Genomic DNA, 21,944 nt, shown 5'->3' with positions numbered 1-21,944 from the left:
AAACTCAAAGTGGGCTTAGGGAGTGAGTATCCCTGGTGCCTCAAATAAACAAGAAAAGGCTCCCGGCTACAGAAAAAATAATGAGCGACAGCACAAGAAAAGCAAGCTTGTGCTGTTCTCTGTTCTTCCACCACCTCCACCTTCTGCACAAAGGCTGCAGATGCCCTGTGAATGCCGAGCTGAATTTTTCTTGAATTTCCGAGCAACAGAAAAAGGATGCTTGCTTGTTTCCAAAATCAAGTTAATATCTGTTAATGAATAGGCTTACTGCACTACTTCTCCCCATTTGCCAGTTCCCAGCCCATAAAAAAATGTCATGGCATGAGCCTGTGGCACGCTTCAGTAGCGTACAGTCAGCAGTAGCAGGAGGGCAAAAATTCAGCTCCACTATTTCCACTGAAGCCTCGTGCTGTGATGAAGATGTGGCATGAGAGCATCTTGTCCAACTGTGGACATCTATGATAAAGTTTTCTCTACCCCCAGTGACTTACAAGGCTGTCTTTACAGACAAGCAAAAACATGAGCACCTGTAGATGTATAAGCACATCCCCAGCTATGCTGGCAGGACCCATTTGCCTCCTGTTACTATTGACAGTCCCGTACTCTAAAATCAGCTGAGATAAACCCTACCTCTAGTGACTCTACACAGAACTGGAAGCCCACTGACTGATGTTGAGAAGTGATCCAGGGCTGCTTTCCCTTCCCAGTAACTTCTCATATGGCTGAGTTTTTAAACTCATCCTTTAGGAAGCCAAAGCTGAGAAGCTTTTATGGGATGACGTGTAGAGTTTATTATACAGGAAAGCAAGTAGATGAAACACTAATAGTGCAGCCCAGCACCTCTCTGAAACTTTACAACCATCGCCCTTGCTTTCTGGTCTTGCTTCCCAACACCCCCATCCAGGCAGCCCCAAATCTGTATCTGCAAACTCACCCACCCTCCACACCACAACGATGGAGGGAGAGATTCCATACCTTCAATGGGTTTGGGTACAAAATGTGATGAGGGTTTGGTTTTTTTCACCCGGTTTCCCTTCATAATTTGACCTTCTTTATTGAGTCCCAGGAACCACGCTCGTCCGGATTCTTGCTGCCGGTACAGCGTGGAAGAATAAATAACGTAGTAGTTTTCAAAGACAGATTCTTTAAATTTGCACTCTGGTGTGAAAACATCCTGCAGTGAGAGAGAGAGAGGGAGAGAGAGAAGAAAAAGCAATGGCAAGAATTAATCACTGATCTCCTAAATTAGGCATCGCCGAGTGATACATGGCGGTCACGCATTGCAGTTGGTTTAACAATAGAAAACAACAGGCATCAGCAACACCAGCTCCCAGCAATGATCCTCATCCAGAACACTCCCCACTGAAAGGGAAGGCTTTATTTCCCTGACAAGGCAGAGCTGTGGTTTACAAAACAACCCACAGTGAATGGGCTTGAAAAACGTGCAGGAAAAGTCAGGAATTTGTGTCCCGGTGAGCATGCAAACCCCATCAGAGCAATGCCCTCATTTGCGTGGAGTATTGTCAAGTGTGTATGTTCTCCCAGGTCTCATCAACAGGGATTTAGGCTGAAATAGTAAGCAAAAAACACAAGAGAGTTGAGAAGCAAAGAGACAGCCCTGCTGCTCAGTGCTACTCCCAGTGCCTCGCCCAGCTTCGCTCTTACCTTCCCTGTGATGGGTAAGAAATGTGCAGTGGTCATTGTCTGAAACATTGAGGGTTCTTCAAATATTTATGGGCAAAAAGCAGCTTATCAGGGGCATTTAAGTGGGTTTGGGGAATACAAACCAAGTAACCAACTTAGTTATTTTCAAAAGGGGCAGGAGGAAATGCTGGCACAACGCCTGTAAATCTTTCAATAAAGATAAATAATAATGATAATAATCAAAGACCAATGGAGAAGTCACTTTAAACATATGTGATATCTAAGGATTTCTTCAGATACAGAGAACTGGTCTCTGACCTGCCCAGGAACAGAACACAGGGGCTGTCCCAGGTGTCTCCTGAGCCTGCTGGCTGGGGGCTGGCTGTGCCTGGGGGCTGGCTATGCCTGGGCCGCCTGTGCTGGCTTTGCACAGACTGCAGGAGGAGGCTGTGCCTGGCTGTGGAGGAAAACTTGCTGTGTCTCACAAACTTCTCAAGATTTTAAAAACGGGGAAATGCTTTAAGCCTCTTTGAAAAGAGCTGGCTGGCCAGGGGGCTCTGGCAATGGGCTCCCAACCCTTCACAGTCAGACACAGTTATTGGTCTGAGATGGTTTTTTTCCCAGACTTAAATGAAAATTCATCCTGTCCAAACAAATGCTCCCATTGGGTTCCTTAAAATTATGATATTATTGAGAAGAAAAACAAAAACAAAAACAAAAAACCCTCAAACTACAATGAATAAGCATTTCTCAAGAAAAAACTGTTCTATCAAACAAAATCCCATTTTGCAGGAGGCGTCTCAGAGCCCCGTAAGTGCAGGCGGGTGCTGCTACAGGCAGGCGATGCGCTCCCAACCCCTCACCACTCAGGTTCTCCCATCCTTCCTAATGGAAAACCCATGACCAACGTCTGAGCAAAGCATCTGGAGTAATGCCACGTATTTACTGCAGACCTCATTTTAAGAGTGAACGTATTTTGAACACTCAGCAACACTCAGGCATGTATTCCCCAGTGCCCCGGGGGTTATATAAAGTGTTGCTGGTCCAACAATAAATCCCGTGTGCAGCAGACCTGCGCAACCAGGCGGGCTTGAAACCACAGAAGATAAAGCGCAGCAGAAAGCGCAGAGCTGGGCTGCATAAACGTGAAGCTTGCATCCATCAGCACCACGCAGATAAAACCACTTTCAGCCCAATGGGTCATTTTGCCCTATCCCTGGGAGCCTTCCTTGCTGGAGGAATAAATATTTTAGGACGAGGGAGTGAAGCAAGTTGAGAGAGAACCGGATGACTTAGAGCACTAGAAAATGGTGTTTGAAGTAGCTTCCCCAAAGATCAGTGTTTGAGCACTCCTTAAATCCACTCGTTATCTCCAGGCTTCGCCTGGCCTTGGAAGACGTGGCTCAGGCAGTTTGCATCCGAAGTCCTCCCTGCTCTGCCCAGCACCACCGCCTGGGTCCGGGGCTCTCCTCGGCACCGCGCCCAGCCAGGCAGCAAAGCCCATGGTGGGGAGCATCTCTACAAGCAGAGCATCTCTACAACCAGAGCGGACGACTCAGTCCCTTTTCCCAAGCCTTGGGTACTCCACCAACACAAACGTCTTAATAAAATAAAATTCCCTTTAGGAGGATTGAAAAGTTTTTCTCTGGGGCGGGGTGGCTACCACCTTGCCCAAACAAGCAGCAAAATATTGTATTTTAAAGCAGGTATATTTAAAGGGATCAATTTAATGAAGATATAAAAAATAAAGCAAAAATAACAATTTCCACTAAATGCTTAAGCTCCCCTCAAAATGACACCAGCAAACAAGCCTGCCCAACTGTTTCTGTGAGTTGCCTGGTCAGTTCCTCGTCCCCCCAGTTCAGCTGACATACAGCTCCTGACACTAACCACGGCACCACCACCACCAATTTTCCAGCTCTCTGTATTAGGCAGGTTTAGAAAACCCATCGATTTGACAGCTAAGTTCTAGTTAAATAACGCCGTTTTATGCACTATTATTATCTTTCTTATTACACGTACCACACCATTAGCAACAACTAGTTCCCACTGTCCCCCAGCACAATTCCTCATACTGCCAAATCAGCAATCCCCGGACTCTGCACAGGTTTCAGCTCCAGAAATCTTTCACACAACTGCTGCGTGAGGACCTGACACAAAAACCAAGGGGATGGAGACGGAAAAGCAGGTAAAAGAAAAGAGAGGAGGCAGACAAGCAGGACACAGAGCACTGTCCCAAGCACCGGGGATATTTGGTGTGTCGTCTAAACCTATTTACCACGAAAACCCTTATGGTTTTCTTCATCGATACCTTCTTGGTGGCCAATGTCAAGCCTCCCAAGTTTACAAGGCCCAGCTGTCATGTCAAGTGGTTCCTGCCCAAGTCTCTTGCTGATGGCTTTGTGGCGACTCATAACAAAAGGCTATTGGGATATTAATGGCAGAACCTCTCTACACGCTTTGCTGTCAAAATTAATTGTGGCAATGATGCCAAAGCAGGTGGGACATGCCGGTTCAGTTGTCTTGTGCTGAGAACTGGGAAGGAAGAGCAGAGCGCAGGTGGGCAGATCAGGCTTCTCGCTAACCAAGCTCCTAGCAGCAACTGCAGCATGGGCTGAAATCGGAGATACCTGAAGGTGTTTGTGGAAAACCACTCAGTTATTAGCCAGATCTTTGTTGGTTGTTTTGGTTTTTAAAATAATCTCAGTGTTGATGAAATGTGCTAGATGGGAAGACCCATAATCCAGTATTTTCTCAGCATCACACAGACACAGGGTGGGTAAAAACAGCAGAAGGACCCTCAGGCTGCGTCCCCCACGTGCTTCTGGCAAGCCATACGGACATCCTCCTCCACAGTTAATGCTGTGATAAGCCCTGGGGTCAGCAGCACCCACTTCTCTCCCTCACTTGGTGCAGGGACCTTTCAAAACAGGCTTATTGCAAACCCCACTCAATTATTTTCCCAACTCCCTACTTGATAGAAATAACATGACCAGGTACAGATGGCTTCGTCTTTTAATCATCAGCCTTTTGCAGTCTTTAAACAAAGAAATAAATCACGCTTCTGTTTCCTGTACAAACTCCACAGTGCTCTTCGTCCCTTGGCAGCACCATCCTGAACCCAGCTCACTCAGGAAAGCCACTAGTTCTCCTCATCAAAGTGTGGGATTGTGACTTGGAGAAAAAATAAATACACTTGTCTGTGTTATCTTCATGCCAAAATACGTTGACTAAATTATCTTCAGATAGAAAGGAAATAAATACATTTATTTGTTCACTATATGGAGATTTAGAGCTTGAGGCATTTTGTTAAATGTCTCTAGACGTTACTGAAAATGATTTGAAAAAGCAGATCTTTTTTTTTTAATTGTTAAACTAAAAACTTGTGTGAAATACTTGTAAAAGAGATGTTAGCCATTTACATGCAAAATGATTAGCATCTGCCTCCAACTTGTTTTCAGTATCTCAACACAACCCCTTGAACAAAAGGCAGTTCCAGTACGGCAGAGTAATGAGATCTGCTTTGAAAAACAAACGTGGGTCTGGTTTGTGCTAACTCCAGTTTTATTGGAAATCGGAAATCACACAGTTTAGGGAAAAAAAAAAAAAGTCAAATGGCAGCTATCTCACAGAAAATCAGAGAGACTACATTCAGTGGCATTTTGAATCAAAGAAGGGAGCCAAATGGATGTAACTGGCATTCTGTTTTTTTTTTCAGTGCATCAGACCTGCTCAGGAAGAGTGTAAGATACCATGGTTTGCCCCAAAAGCTGTTTCTGTTTTAGAAAAACAAGATGTTTAATTTTCCTTGATCCCAGCAGTGTCTCCTGCCATCTGTAGATGGAAATGTGGTTGGGATTTCCAGGCACAAGCCATCCTCTGTATCAAGTGAGCCAGTCTGGTCCTTCAGGGAGGTGTCAGGAGCAGCTGGCTGCCTCTGCCCCCAATCCTGACATGGGCTGGGGGGGATGTGTGAAGGACAGACTTTTTCTAATCTAACTCATCTTTCACCTGCCATGCTCAGGTAAATCTATCCCAGCTTAGCTTTGAGCAAAACAAGCTTGATTGGACTCTCCTTTGCACTTGTGTGAGGACGGAGAAGCTCCACAAGGCACTGGTGGAGAAACATTGCTGTCAGACCTGTGGACATGATGCTTCAGGAGGCACAGGGTGTTCCAGGAGTGCACAGCCACCCAAGCAAGCAAGGGAAGCACTGACCCCTGCCCGTACCAGGCTGGGGCATCGCCTCTGCCGGCACCCTGAGCATCCTCAGCTGGGAGGTGCATACAGGGCCCCCCGCTATGCACCAGCGTGGTGCTCCTGGGTACCGATCACAAGAGCGGGCAACTTGCCCCTTGCTTTGCTTGGGCCAAGCCCCGAGCAGCAGAGAGGCCCTGATGTCCCCAGAGCATGGCAGGACCGGTGACAGGCAGCAGGAAGGCTGTCACTGGCTGTCGTACCCAAACCCAGCTGTGCTCTCAGCATCCCCCAGGACTGGGCCACTTGTTTGTATGGCTTGTCATTTCCCTACAAACATTCTCAAAATTGCCAAATAAATAAATAAAGATCTTTTTATGTATATATATTTTTTCCTGAAGATGTCCTTTTATTATAACCCAAAGGAGAACGGCAAATATACACATCCACATGCAAACCTAATGACTTAATAAATTTAGTCACTGAAATGAGCGGCAATAAAAGAAAAAGCCTATTCTGCAAGTAGTTTGTGCCACAGTTTAGGAAAGGGATGTTAATTATGAGTGCTGAAATATCTAACTAACATACTCCCAGAGTAACAGTTTTCCTTTGTTTACAGCACTTACGGGTTTCTCTTTTATGTTCTGCACAATTACTGAGCCGGATCTTCCGATGGGATAAAAACACCGAACGGCTCCCTCCCAGAGAATAAGGCTTGGGGTATTTACCAGTGCTAGCGCTAATAGCTGAGAGTTCAGCAAGTCAGTTAAAACATATTAAGGAGCGCCTAGTAAATACGGAATCATAAATATCATGACAGCTGTCAGCAACCAGAGCATCTGCACCCCTTTGATGCCAACAGCACAGACACGTTCACCATCGGTAGCGATGCGCAGAGACCCGCGTGGATGAAGACACTGGCTTATCAGAGACACGTGGGCTGCCAGAGGGAAATGGAAATGCCCACAAACCTCATACCAAAGTGCTTGTTGCTGCCTTTATTCCTAGGACAGGGCTTTCGCCCTGTAGGTCCTGTGCACAGGCGAAGCCCCCCTGCAGCCCACAGCAGCACCCCCCAGGCGCTGATGCCCTGCGTCCAGCCTGCTGAGTGAGCTCAGCGTCCTCCCGCCCAGTGTAGCTTCCTCCACGGCCCCGGGTTGCATCTGTCTGAAATGCTTGGGAATAATTGTGGCTGAGCTCTCTTGGCACGTGATCAAGAACCGCAAAACTGCATCCAAACTGTACATCTCATCACATCTTTGTCCAGATGGCAGGTGATATTCTACTGTTCACACTCCACTTTTCCTCCCCCTTCTAGCTCCATGAGAGATTGGTGACAAGTCTTCCTGGTGGCCTTTTACAAGTAGGAGAGAGCAGATATGTTTTAAAATAACAAGCTGCTACATGGGAGCGCACAGCCCTGCTGCAGAGCGCAGACTCACTTGATGAGACAATATGGTTATCTACAAGTATTTTGACTCTGCCCGAGCCATCTGTGGGTTGGAGGGAACACATTTTCAAATAAATCACCATCCGTGGCAGGTCCAGTCCCCAGCGAGCTGGGAAGCAGCGTTAACTAGCAATCCAACTTACCGCCCCTGAAAAATGTAACGAGAAGGCTATTTGCTCTCACTTTTGCAGGAACTGTCTGTGCCCAGGGTACATACTTGGCGTGTTGGCTTCATTATAAAACACTAAAGCCTGTGGTGGAGCGCAGGTCTGCCGAGTCTGAGAAACTGCCCCAGCACTCCTTGGCAAAGGAACGGAGACAAAGGTGTGATTGCAGCTCACGGGGATGTGTCCACGGTAACCCTGCCGCAGAGCAGCAAGGACATCTGCCCAGGCACGTGGCAGGGGATTGACCAAAACCCAGGGAGGTTCTGTAAGACATGCTGAGCTCCTGGTTGCCTAAACTGAGCTGGCTGCCTGAACTGAAATGAGCTCGTATGGAGCCACACGTGCCATGGTCTAGCAGCTGGCTACAAAGCAGATGAACCCAATGAGTTTTTGAGATCCAAACCCAGACTGGTCCATCCCACTGTACCTCAGGATTGCGTTCTGCTTTCAGCTCTTGTCCAGTTCACCACACAGACACATTTCTTCTAAACACTTGATAAAGTTAAAAATGCCTGGATTCACTGCACTGGCTTTTGGCAGCTGCTCATGCAAACCTGATAGGAACACAGCTTTCAGTTTAATGAGTGCTGACAAGAACATAACTCAGGACGACTCCTCAAGCTGGGCTGCTCGCTTCCATGCCTCCCCGGAGAGCCTGGGTAGGCTGGGGGAGAACAGGCTCCGGGAAGAAGAGCTGGGTACCAACAACGGAGCAGCTCTGTGTGCAGTTACCCAGGAAAGGCTGCACACTGCGCAACTCGCAGATGGGACGCACACAGAAAAATCACATATTTCATCTGTTGCTCAACTTTCTGTTACTGATGGACCCCAAAATCGAATTCATGGTTGGATGGAAAAAAATTGTATCCTTTCTTTTCAAAACATTAGGCATATTTAGGTTTTAACTGACTATTTTTTAAATTTTGGATCTCATTTCAAGGTGGAATTGGGAAGTCTTTCAAAATGTGGATCTGTTAAGAACTGGAGCAGTGATCACAGCATACATACGTGGTTCATTCACATGGCACCTGGCCCATGAAGTCCAGCACCACTCTTCTGGAGAAGCAACTGCTTCCCACCAAAGGGGTTTTCTGACAGCACTGTCTCTGATATCGCATTCCTGGCAGCTTGGAGATCTGGTGAAACCCCAGGATCATTTATAATCTAGGAATCCCACATTATCTATTGTCTTCTCTACATTCTGTTTTTCTAACAAAGTGTCTGGAATTGGTAACGCCGCTATTAGCTCTGCTTACTCCAAAGCGGTACCCAGAAACACATCTTTGCATTCAGAGATAATGATCATGAGACAAGACGGGACAAGATGAAGATATGTTAGTTGCATACAAGAAAAACAGATTTCCTAAATTAGCATCACACTGCCTCATCTGCTAAAGCCTGAAATAACCATGAAGAAAAATAATAATGTAAGAACCCTAGAAGCAGGGCCAGATGGGCTGCTTTGGGCCTGTCATCTATCCATAGGGCCACAGAGAGTTTCTTGGCATTCATTTCAGCCTGAGTACAGGGCACAATGAATTGACTTGTGGCCTTTGGACACTTTTGCGATATTGCTATTTTTATTTCTGTTGACAATAATAACAACAATGTATAAACTAAAATAATGATTACGCTTTTTTAAACACGACACTATTTTGTTCGGATATACAAAAGACAACTCTTATTGGAAAACTAGCAGTAAGTATTAGATTTATCATATTATTATTGATACTAAAATTATCCTCAAAGGCTCAAACCACAGTAGGAGTACTTTGGGCATTTAATAAAAACACCCTTGCCATAACAAGAGGAAGGGAAAACCATTTATTTCCTACATTTTTTGTGCAGAGATCCTGAGCGCTGAAAGACCAAGCAGTTTGCTGAGTGCTCTGTAAAACCAGAGGTGTCAGAGCTAGCGGAGAAACTTATTTCCCCTGGGTTCCAGTTCATTTTCTTAGGCAAAGGTCCTCTCTTTCTGATATAAATGAAGTAATACAGTTATAACAACATCGGGGAGAACAGGACCGCGGGCAAGCCCCTGTCTTTGTAAGACAGTCTCCTGCGGACGGCGCTTCAGCACGCCGACAGAACCCAGCCTGTCCTCACCCCCGCGGCACAGCCGGGCACCGAGCACAGGTCCGAAGAAAGAAAAAAGGCTCTCGCACAATTTTCTGTGCAGCTCACTTTTCGGAGTAACACACCACGTGGGCAGCAGGTAAGAGGACTTGCCAAGGAGCTCGCCAGGCCTATTACAAGTGTAAGCTGGTGATACACCGAGATAGCCTCTTGGCTTTGACTTAGATTCAAACCACAAGACCGGGTGGAAACACAGCACACTGACACGCTCCCTATCTGCTCTAACGCTGGGAAGATCTCTCCTGCATTAAACCAATTTCAGAGCTGTCACGACCAGGGCTGGAAATTCAATTTCTTGGCCGCTAAAACTTCCACCCTGAAAATGAGTGGTGCTAGATTATTAATATTTTGACAGCTTCCTGACAGGGTGGCTACAACCAGCCAATTAACCACAGGCCCCGCGGTCTCAAGCATCAGCTGAGGTTGGGGTGAGCTGGTGTCGGACAGGCTGGATCTCACAGCCAAAAAGGAATGTTATGAAGTGTGAATATTCATGTGGCTTTTGCCTCCCCCTCGTTACAGCTGCTGCAGCGCCTACACAGAGAAAAGGAAAGGTTCGTGGCGTGTTCTTGGGAGAAGGCCAGCTCTGCTGCCCACCAGGAGGGCCGAAGGGAACCCACCAAGATCTCCACCTGTAAGCCTACACCTCCGCATGGTTTCTGATGACCAAGCCAGAAAAAAAAAAAAGAGTAAACAGTGCTTCCCTAAAACCTGTTAGGATTACCCTAAGATCTCTGCCCTGTCTCTGCTGAGGCTGCTCCGGCTGCAGCCAAGCAAACAACCACGTGCCCAGTGCTTCAAATCCCTCTGCTCATCATCCAGAGCACCAGTGAAGGTGGATACATGCTACAAAGCAGATTGTGAAGAGGGGCTGCAGGTTCATTTCTGCTGGTCCTGAGCATCTTTTACAGCCGGTGGAGGAAGTTTGCTGGTGAACATCTATCATGTAACTGAGGCATTGGACTTCAAATTCTGACAGCAGGCTCCTCTGCTGGTCCTGAGTCCTCCAGACTCTGTGTCCTTGAGCCAGACACTTTGGGCTACCGTCTCATCTAAAATTCTTTAGGTTGCTCATCGTGTATGAAAAGCCTGTCTCTGGTTGCACACAATAGAGGGATATTCAGCCCGAGGAATGAATGAGACTCCAGCTCCTCAGAACATTTTTGGGAGAGAGAGAATGAGACGAGAAAGAAAGTGTTTGGCATGAAATGCAGACAGCCCTTTGTTCATCTATTTCCTGGGAAGTCAGAAAATCAGCCAACTCTGCTGTGACAGAAATCGCATCCACATATTGACCACGGTGTCTCTGCTTAGCCTGAAAGAGCTGACAAATCCCATAGCCCAGAACAACTTTACAGAGAAGACCGGGCTTATTTACACCTTGAATGGATTTCCATGATACGTACGTGCTGACAGCCTGAGTTATTATTATTATTTTTTCTGTTACTTTAATTTTGATGTGAAATAACTCATGGACAATGCACAAACATTTTGAATGGACCCAAACTATGCCACAGCATAGATCCGACTGTTCAGTGTAGGCAGCCAAGTGACCCACTGTAGCCGACTCTTTGCTTCCCAGGAATCAGACAGATGGAAGTGTATCATGAGGGATTTTGTAGCAATGGCTATAGTGAAATTTTTCACTCTGTTGCACACTTTGCTAGAGAACTCAGATTAGCTTTGGCATCTGATCCTGTTCAGAAGCCAACTAATGACTGCAACTTCCAATCTAAGATAATATAGTCACTCTAGAGAGAGTAATATAATACAGCAACTCTATTTGGCACAATGCACGGTAAAGCAGGAGATCATTTTACTGTGTTACTAATATATAGAAGACTCTGCAACTGTCTTTAAATTATATGACCCAAAACACATCAACAAAGCAATCCTGAATTAAAAATTGGTATCTCCTATTTGTAGCTCCTTACTGCAGCACACACTCTCAGTGAGATCTAGGGTTTGCCATCAGCTCTGTGAGCATTTCATTTAAGTTTACAGGCTCTGTGTTTACAACGCAGGACCAAATGGGTAGAGTGAAAGCGCTGGTGGCGAGGACCCAACAATCGCCCTGTGCATGTTTTGGGACGGGTTCAGTTGCTCGTCTGTCACCTAGTCCCATGGCATAAACATCGGGCACATTAGAGGCACTCCTGGGGGGTACCCTTCAGTTTGCCTGCATCCAAAAGGAACCAAGTTTGCACAGCCTCAGATCGCTCTGTGACACGAACCAAAGAGCAGCATGAGTGCAATTCGGATATTTGCTCCAAAAGTGCACTTCTGATCTAACTAAAACACTGATCCCAGAGATGGCTGGGATGGTTGCCTTACTACAACAGGGTATAATAAAGCAAGCATGTGATGGATGCGAAATGTCAGCGACCTCTTGCACATTGTCTGTCCTTTAAAGGAGCTGGGGGCCCTTTGTGCCCACTGGGAAAACAGGGAAGTGAGCAGCACGTGGCAACCCGGGTGGTGGCTGCACACACGCTCCCCTTCTCCTGCAGTGTGGGGTTTGCACTTCAAGTAGTTCTTTCGTCATCTGAAATGCCTCACAATCACACTGGGGGTAAGCACAAGAAGCCTTCCAAAAAAGCACTTGCCACCAACATCCACAACAAGAAATAGCCACATTAGCAGTAATAACAGAAAGGTCGTTTGTTGAGCCTGCCTATTTCAATCCCAGTACACTGCTTGCAGGAAGCTACAAGCTGACTACATGTCACAGCTGGATCCTTCAGAGGTCTGAAAATACTCTTGGCACAGTAAGTTTTAAAAAAATCTAGTTGATCTGTTCTAACAAACAGGTTAGGAAGGGGAAGAAAAGCTCAGGGCTGTCCTGACCATACCACTGGAGAAGGAATGTATCCTTACCTGCCTTGTGTTGTTTTTTTTTTTTTTTGTGCTAGCCCAGAGCAGGGAAAAAAAATGTAAAAGAGAAATCTTGCTCATTGACATAACAGTCCTTTCTCAATATCCACAATATTTCATAGTTTTCATATGTTTTCATTGACGCTAAATCCTGAATCATTAATGCAGCAACAAGAGCAGAATCAGATCCCCTACGAATCACTAAAGCTGGACTACACATTCTGTTCAAGGAATAAACACTGACTCATGAATGTTTCAATTAAAATGGATATGATCACTTTCATAACAAGGGAAATGAAGGAGAAGATTAGAAGTCCTGTGGGAACATAACTGCTGGTGCATGGAGCAAAAGACACAAAGATAACCTGAAGTCCCAAAGTGTCTGACTTCACTCATCCGAAGGCTGGGACTTCATGCAGGCAAAATGATTTAGCAAAACCTTATTATGTGATGGCGTATTTGTACTAATGGACCCGGACAGTCACTTGTGTCCCTACAGTCCATGATGCTGGGCTCAGCAACAGGCACACGGTGTCCCACCCTGTTCAAAACTGTCACCCAGGGCAATGAACAGTGTAGCCACAAACCACTGTCAGCATATTTCACAACATGAAAGCATTGGGAAGGTGAAAACCTGTGAAGCAGAAATTCAATCAGGCAAGCGGGAGAATGCTTACAGAATCATTGGACTTTATTTACTGGTTTTGCACTATTGCATCTCTACTGACCTAACTGAAGCATATTAACGTGTTGCTAATATGCTCAGAAAGACATACAAAAAGCCCGTGCACTTGGAGGAATGCAAAGAAAGTAACAGCACCATTGGGATCGTTTTACTTATAAGAGGGCAGTAAAAAAAATATGAGGCATGTGAGGCACAAAAGAAAAATAATGAGAGCTGTGAAATTTTACTTTTTAAGCCAGCCATAAAATATAACCTTTCAACTGACAAGGATGCTTTAAGAAGTCTGCTTGCTAAATTTAACTTTGATATAGAGAAGTCTTGTGTTTTGTTCTTTTTTTTTTCTTTTTCGTTAGCGTAAACTTGATAAAAAACGAGGCGTGATAATCCTGGTGCTACACATTTTCAAAAGCCATTTTTTAGCTTTAGACTCTTCAGAGAGCACAGATAACATTTGCATGGATACAAAGCCATTGCGGAAAGACTGTTCCTTAAGGGCAGAACTGGCTGCAGGGTTTAATATGATAGGAACTGAGATTCATAATCAGCAGCATTCACATTAATAGCCATTAAATTATTTATTCATATCAGGCTCTGGAAGCCTGTAGGATGTCTAGGTTGTTCTGAAGGGCTCAACTCTCATAAACTTTGCTGCGTGCCTTACTGTCAGTTATTGTTCTGAGCGACATACCTTCATTTTCACAAGGCTTGAGACATGCTGTTGCCTCCAGCACAGCCGGACAGAGCAGGCAGTGTGCAAGGGCTCCCTGAATTATTTGATCCAGTCCTTGCTACAGCCCACCAATTCTCACCAAAGCTCCACATTATAACCCTCTGATTTCTTTCCCCCACAGCTCATACTGCAAGGCTTTTTCAGAAGCCCGCTGCTGCAGGTTGTTTCTGGTTCCTCTATTCCTCCTGGTTGTTTCTCCTTCCTCTACTGAAAAAACTTATCAAACAGCCCTCACATCTTGCCTGTGAGGCCAGAGGAACGAACAGCAGGGTCACAGAAACTAACCTGAGCTGCAAAAGGTGCCAACGAAGTGGTATTTTGCCCTAAAGCATTCTCACCCTTTTTTCCCCCACTTGTGTCCCCAGCGCTACTGCTGACCTTGATCCATTTAAATACCTCTCTGACAAAATTACACTGTAGTAGAATGTAATTATGCAATCAAGTAATGAGCTATGGCTTTGCTCTTGGTCTCATACACAAAGCCACCCTTGAACAGGGCGATAAAAGGGGCGATTATTACGAAAGGCCAAAGCAGCCCCATGTACCCATTACCGGGCAGGATGCACGGGACGTGAGCTCTAGACTGTGGTGCTGAGCGACTCCTGCGGACACCCGCCTCTCCGGCACAGGGGCTGGCGGAGCTCCCTGGGGAGAGGTGAGAGGGGTCTGAGCCTGGAGAGGCTTCGGGGAAGCGTGACGGGATCGAGGTTTCCTGGCCGGGCTGGGTTTGGAAAAGCAGCTCCAGCATTGCACCCTGCTGCCCGGCTCCAGGCCAGACCTGTCAGGCTTCGGCCCGTGGACAACTCATAGATTTTGGGGTGGGTGGGAGGGCATGGGAAAAGAGAAAGTGATATTTTAGGGAGAAAAGAAATTGCCAAACAGTTCTGACCACTGTGTTACTCAGCTGGGTCATGCTAGCGTCACACAGGCAGTTCCACAGAAGCAGGATCAACCCCTTCAAACCACAAGCACGGGGGGATTTGTTTCTCTGCGTAACCAAATGATGCCGTTAGCAGAGCACTTGAATATTGCCAGCTACCTCGCTCACACAGCAGTCCTATGAGGGCTGCAGGAAACCCACCTCAGTGAGCAGGTAAAGGACGGGGGGAATAAGGCTGGTTGCATAAGGTCCTTGGAAAGGCTGTGTCAGAGTCAGAACATGGATTTTCTGAATCCCAGCCCAATGCTTTCGGTATATGTAAGTGCTCAGGACAGACTAGGAAGGCACTGAAATACCGGCACCGAGTCACAACATCGCTGTGGCCCATCCCTTCTCTCCCTTCTCTCTGACTGCAGCAGAAAGAGCATCACTGTCTGGGAAACATGAAGTTGTCAAGCAGCGATACCAAGCACAGACACGTCAAAAAGCCCCAGAAAGTCCATGGAAATGAATTCCCTATCGTCAGTAGCAGCTTCTCCCTGGGCAAAGATAAATAGCTTGTTATGTATGCAGTCTATATGCTGGCATGTACTCTACAGCTGACAACGTTCAGCCTCCAGTGTAACTTGTCAAAGCCTGATATGCCTTCCCTTAATCAATGTGGCAAGCTCCTGAACACCACAAGCTTCAAGCAGGGGGCTATTGTCCCTGCAGGCAAGAGAACGAGGCACGCTGTCAGTCTTGCTGCTGCACTTCAACACATGCACCTCCCAGTCATCTGATGCCAAAACGGAGCTGGATGCAGCTCGCAGCTTCACCAGCACAACCCCCCCGAGCTGTGGCTCCTCAAAAGGCCCCAAGACGGGGTGCTGCCACGTCCCTTGGCTCAGCACGAAGAGGAGAAAGAGATGACAGGCAATATGGGATGGCCGCAGTGCTTCAAGGGTCCCTCCTCGTCCCAGTTCTGATTGTGCTGTTTCACGCTGTTCGTTTTGAGCTGAATAGGATGAAGGTCTTTTTGGCTACCATCCCAGCCTGAATCACTCATAAAGCAAATTCCCCGTGTTAGCTGCTCCACATGCCTATGCGATGCTGGGACAAAGGATGAGTCTGGGCAGACAGTGACTAGAATACAGCAGGGTTAGGAAAATTTGTGGTCGGATACTCAGGGTGCTTACAAGGGGAACTGCTGAAATGAGACAGTTTATGAAATTTGACCACCACAGAGCAGCTGGGGACACCTGAGGTGCGGCAGGCAATCCCTCAGCTCCAGAAGCCATTTGAAAGCTGAAGGTGTGCGCTCAGGACAGGGCACCGGGGAGATGTGTCTGCATTCACAGCTCATGCATAACAACTGCACTGCCTGCACTTTCGGAAGAAATGTGCTGGGGACAGCAGGGAAGCACAGCGATTTCATCTTCATCATATCTGACAAGAGCCTTTCCAGGGATGACCCTGCAGGGTGTTGCTTCTCAGGACTGTCTGGACTAGGAAAGGGATGTGCTCCCTCCTGTGCTTTTCAGGACACCAGTTTGCTGTAAAATCTGTCCCCAAACCACTTGTCTCTTTTGAGTCTCACAATATGGGCAGTGCCACATCATGTTAACATTCTCCCCTTCCTTCCACTCATAACCTACATTATCTTTTGTCCACTTCTGATTCTTTCTTCTCTATTCCCTGGCACTTTATTTCAGCACAGCGAGCTTCTGTTTCTTCCCGAGCCACAGTTTTACAGAAACAAGACTGCCCAGAAATGCAGCTGTTCTGCTGGGTCCTTCAGATACAGGCCACACTATGTCTAAAAACATTCAGACACAATAACAGAATCACAGAATGTATCACTGTTCCTTACAGTCCTGCTGGATCCAGTGCAAATGCTTACATTCATAAGTTATTTACAGGCTGACTTTCTAACACACTCTGTCTCAACTTCATCTCTGTCTCAACTTCAACAGGCCGTAAGAGAACTCTCTGGCCACTTCCACCATGAGTGACTGCACAGAAATGTGAGGCAGGATAAGGACATTTTCAGCAAAGTAAGAAAGGAAAGTACTGTTCTCCCAGGGGAAACTTCTGGGACATGATGGAGCAAGAAAGTAACAGGACCAAGGTGACTGTCAGCGTCTCCTCCCAACACAGAAAGCCCCGGCAGCAGATATATATATATATTCAGCATGTCCTAGTGAATCAGTACTATATGGGTGCTGCATAAAAAGCCTGGGTGAGTGCAATACATGCCACATTTTATATACACCGTGATCCGATATGTGCCAATCACATCTGCATATGTGCTTTCATGGGATTTCTGGAGTTCTGCAATCCTGGCTGGAACCCGAGCAATGGCCTAACCTCTCTGCTTTTGCCTGGGGAAATTTTTGGTGTGGATAAGAAGTGTCCTGTCCTGCTGCCACAACTCTGCAGCCAGAAACCCCCTGGCCTGCCCTCCACCTCCTCCACACCTTTGCAACAGCCGGTAAGTGGTGAGGAGAGGTGGCTCCTGCCCAAACACAGTTTATTGCTGTTGTTGTCAACTCACTCTGTTGAAAATAATCCATACAGCAGCAGTGAGAATCTCTGGCCACACAGGTTAATTTCTATAAAAAAAGGTGATTCCAAGGCAGAAAAGAGTTGATCGACGGTCAGGAGCCACCACCCTCAGAAGTTCAGACCCTGGGTGTATTTGTTGGGACTGAATGGGGCTTGCATGTAATGGGCACACTGCAAGGAGGCTGCCAGTGCTCCTGTGGGGAAAGGAAAGAGCAGGAGAGCAGAAAAAACCCTCGTGCTGGTGCCCGGCCGCTCCCCTCTGCAGCAGCCCAGGCACCAACCGCACTGATGGCGGTGCCAGAGCTGAGCATGCACCACGGGCAGCCCCGTTCTCACATGCAAAAGGCCATCAGAAATTGAAACTCAAATCCATCTCAAAACCCATCCCTCCTCCTCCCCAAGAAGGTAACGCCACTGATTTGGCAGAGTGGAGGTATATCCACTTCCCACAGCACTTGCACATAAACCATTTTTTTTTCTCTTAGTAGGAAATTTCTTTTGAAAAATCAACTTCTTATCTATTGGGTTCATCATGTTTTTAACCTAAAAATACAGAACTATAATGCAAAACATGCCTGGACCACTGCAGGCAGGCTGAGGCATCTCATCTCTTCTGTTTATCCCTATATTTAAGAGCACATCACCAGAGGGAATTCCAGTAACTCTTGCCCGTCTATTCCCACCTTATCTCCAGAAATGATCCAGGCAGGGCCTGCTATGGATGGAAAAGGTGACAAAGGAAGGAGAGTGGCTGGCAGAACCACAGCCTCCACGTCCTGACACCCTGGGACAGCTCTGTGACAAATCAGGGGACCTGACAGCTCCAGGACAGAGGCACATTTTAAATAGAGGCTCTCTGCACAGACAGCAAGTTTAGCGCCAGCACGTTATATGGTTTGTGCTTTTTAGGTTTGATTTTGTGCAAATTCATATACTCCTGGAGAAAACAAAAGCAGTGCTGCAGTTTGGTCTGCCTGCAAGGAATTCATTGCAGTGTGCATCTTCGCATCCCTCTGGGGCACACAACCCAGGGACCAGATTCTCCAGGGAATCTGCAACTCCAGAGTAGTCTCTGTTGTAAGTGAGTGAGTATTTAGGGCAATGAGTCCCAAAGTCTGAATATTTTATCAGCGGTGCGGGGACTGGAAAAAACATTGACGTGCATTAAACTAAGGCTGGGTACCCTGACTGACTGCGTCTATCTTGGAAGTAAATATCAAAGAGCTCATCAAATTCTGAACGTCCTCCTTGGTCTGATGGTGCCTGAGTGGAGCAGCAACCATTGTGGTGTTAGGTGAAGACACCGGGGGTCGTTCCTGGAAGGTCTCTACTTCTGCCAGGGATGGGATAGGTTGTGGCTGGCAGCAGGATTGCCCCACTGTTCTGTCAATACAATAAATAATTGCAAGTTTCAGTGCCTTCAAATACAAATGCACTACCTACAGATGGGTAAAACTTTTCTGATCTCCCGTGACCTTGAAGATCCCTTGACAAAACTTTCCTCAGTATTTTAAATGCTGTTTCTATATTATTGATGAACCCTTCAGTCATGCCTAGTGAAAATCCTTCAGACATTCATAATGTCGGAGATCGGCTATTTGGACAGGTGACAAGCCCATTTCTGCTAAGCCAATATTTTTCATATCAGGAGTCACCAAGCAATGGCAATAAGAGTGAAACAAGATGAAAGCTGGAGATATCATCCCGGCTCCCAGCTGATTTCCTGAGTGTCCTGCCAGCCGAAGCGTGCTTCTGTGCTTGATTAATTTAAATTGGGAGTTTCTGAAAACAAAAAGTGTAACACTCAGCTTCTAATCAGAGCGTAAAGGTCCTGCAACTGATCAGCAGGCAGTGTGCGCTCAGCTGCACTGCTAGGTACTCCTTCTTCTGAGCTCTTTTGCCAATAATGATACAATCACCAAGCAGCTCTTTAAACCGAGACAAATAACCTCAACAGCAGGGCAAATAGCCTCCCACAGCTGTGGATCCCAAGTAACTATTCTGGGGACCTCTATGCTGGTCCCTCCAGCTGCTTTCTATGGTCCCTCTACACGTTGGAGTTTCTACCTGAATGGGGAGATGGACTTTTCTTCATGCTGCATGTTCCTGGCCCCAGGCTCTCCAGGCACCACGAAAATACAAACCAGGGGCTAACAGAAATGGTTATTGCTAAAAGACTTTGTGCTACATTACTTTTTATATAGACTCTCATTTTACATCGAAATGTCCACCCTTTTCTAACGCATGCACGCACACTCAGTAAACTGTGAAAGTACAACTTTATTACCATGGATTTACCTCAAAGGGTAAAACTGAGCCAAAAATCAATTCAGGTTTGCTGACAAAAAGCAAAATGCTAATACTGGTGTTAGGGAATCAAAATGTCACTCCCCAGCACCTGCAGGAATATCAATCATCTTGGTTTTTACATTGTATTTCCCTTCCTTTGCTCTGCAGCTACTTTGCAGAGCAGCTGGTACCCAACTCTGGCCTGGAACCAACTCCTGCCATTTTCTGTGTCAGGTGTGGTTTCAGGTTCGAGGGTCAGAGGCCCATGGCATTAAAATTAATTGATTTTGAATGGTTCCCTGAATTTTGTCATCAGCTCTGTAATAAGCCTCAGGTTTAATGGTTTCAGATCTGTGTATGTAATATCACAGTGGATGGCCACAAGTGGAAATCTGGCCCTGGGTTTCTGGACCTGAAACCATCAGTCTTTCCTACTTTAATTAGAGCCATAGACAGACTGTACCCAGGAACAGTACATGCTTGGATGCTCATCTCCCAAGACAGATATTTAGCAGTTTTGACATGTAGTTCTTGTACTCACTAAGGCTATCAAACAGCTTTGGCACCTTAGCTCTAGCTGAGCGTCAAAGGGAATTAGGCACCTAAGTCATTTAAGCACATCTGTAAATCCCACAAAGCTTCTGTAAGCATCTTTCCACATCCAAATACTGAAAATCTGTGTTGAAAAGTAAGTAAGTAGAAGACCAATAAAGAACTGTAAGTAACCTAACTATTAGTGTTATTGGAGACTTAGAAGTGGCTATGGTATATTATAAATACGGGGCTCCTTAATAACAACAGGATATAGGACAAATTCTAATGCTCCAAAAATAGATAGTAAACAAATTTCTGCATGCAGAGCTGGTGAGGATTATTATCCTGGTCCAAAACCATCCAAAAATCTTTAGCCTGATCCCAGCAGAAGACAGAACAGCCATCTTGCAGAGGTACTGCGTGTTTGCAGCTCTTTTTTGTCTTTTTTTGCCTGGCAGCAAAGCCCGGCAGCCAGGGCTGCGAGCACAGCATCTCTGCAGCGGGGGCATTACACCTGCCTGTGCTCGCTTTCATGGTTTGAACTCTTTCAAGGGGAAATGTGCTGCTGTGATTAGCTGGGGTTATTAACAGTGCTCAACGACTTGTAATGTCACCTATAATCAAAAAGGTCTCAAAAAGTGGAAGAAGACGAATTGAGTTAAAATATACAGCCTACCTGCAGCTCACCTTCCCAGGTCAACGTCGTGCCTGTGCCTACAGCCCGCTATGTATACGCAGCAATTAATTCAGTGACTGCAGGTGTACAGGTGAGGACAGACCGTGATTCCAAACGTCTTTGCTTAGAAGACACTCTCAAATAGTCAAGCCTAATTTTAATGAGAAAATGCTGCTGTCATATAAACCACTGACTTCAGGGCCAGGAAGTATCTCTAGAGAACTCAAATCTGTCTGCTCCGAGGCATGAGCAAATATACCAGAACCTATGTTTATGGGTATTAGCCTAACATTGTCTTAAATGACCACAGTACACCTAACTACTTAGTCCAGAGCTTTCCTAGCTAGAGAAGTTCTTCTACCCTTTGTTGCTGAGAGTTAAACCTGTTGCTTTTTGCCCTTCCCATGATGGATATGCAGAACAATTGGTTACAACCATCCCAAGACAATTTCTGTGTCTGTTAATGTTGCTCTTACGTCTATCTGTCCATCTACATGCCTCTGTGTCGTACTTGATCTTCTCTAAAAAAACAAACAAACAGACTAAAAAACTAAAACCCCAAAAAATATTTTCCATCCTTCTAATATTTTATATATTTCCCTCTACACCTTGTAACTCTTACTATTTTCCTCTGGACTTTTTTTTCCTTGCCATCTTTTTTCCAGTTCTGTGGTTCTGTTAAAGTACAGTGCCCAGAACTGGCTCCAGCCCTCCAGCCGAGGAGCACAGTGACAACGCATTCGCTATGGCTCCCATTCAGAGCCAGAATGAAGGGTGCCTTTTTTATAAGCTTCCTCTTCATTCTTGACTCATGTTCAATTTGTGGTCTGTTGTAAGCTCCTGTTCCTTTCCTGCAGCCTTGCTGCCTTTGATATTTTCCTTCTCTATCTGTGCGCTTAAGTTTTCTTTCTGGAGTGTAACTCATGAGAAACTCATCTTCACTGAACTTTACTCTATTGATTTTCACTACTGCTCCAATGTATCACGGTAATACTTGAATTCTGACCTTATCCTCCAAAGTGAATCCCAATTTGGTACAATCCACACACTCTCCTAGGAGTACGGTCTCCTATCACTCGCACTGTTAATGAAAACGTTGGCTTGAGCCAGACTCAAGACTGACTGTGCCTGACTC

At 46.1% G+C, this 21,944-nt stretch overlaps 1 protein-coding gene across 7 annotated transcripts in view; it reads right to left on the bottom strand.

Annotated features, from left to right (window-relative positions):
- The window catches only part of FGF12 (fibroblast growth factor 12), a 227,566-nt gene that overhangs the window by 7,532 nt on the left and 198,090 nt on the right, over window positions 1-21,944 (bottom strand). For all 7 annotated transcript variants that reach the window (XM_083847787.1, XM_083847788.1, XM_083847785.1 and 4 more), the window contains one exon: window positions 976-1,174. In XM_083847787.1, the coding sequence (XP_083703913.1) occupies window positions 976-1,174 (199 nt within the window). The remainder of the gene's footprint in view (window positions 1-975; window positions 1,175-21,944) is intronic.

The sequence above is a fragment of the Anser anser genome (genome assembly GCF_964211835.1).
Source record: "Anser anser genome assembly, chromosome: 9".
NCBI classification, from domain to species: domain Eukaryota; kingdom Metazoa; phylum Chordata; class Aves; order Anseriformes; family Anatidae; genus Anser; species Anser anser.
Note: the sequence above shows the minus strand (reverse complement) of the source record. Positions and strands in the feature narration are given on the sequence as shown.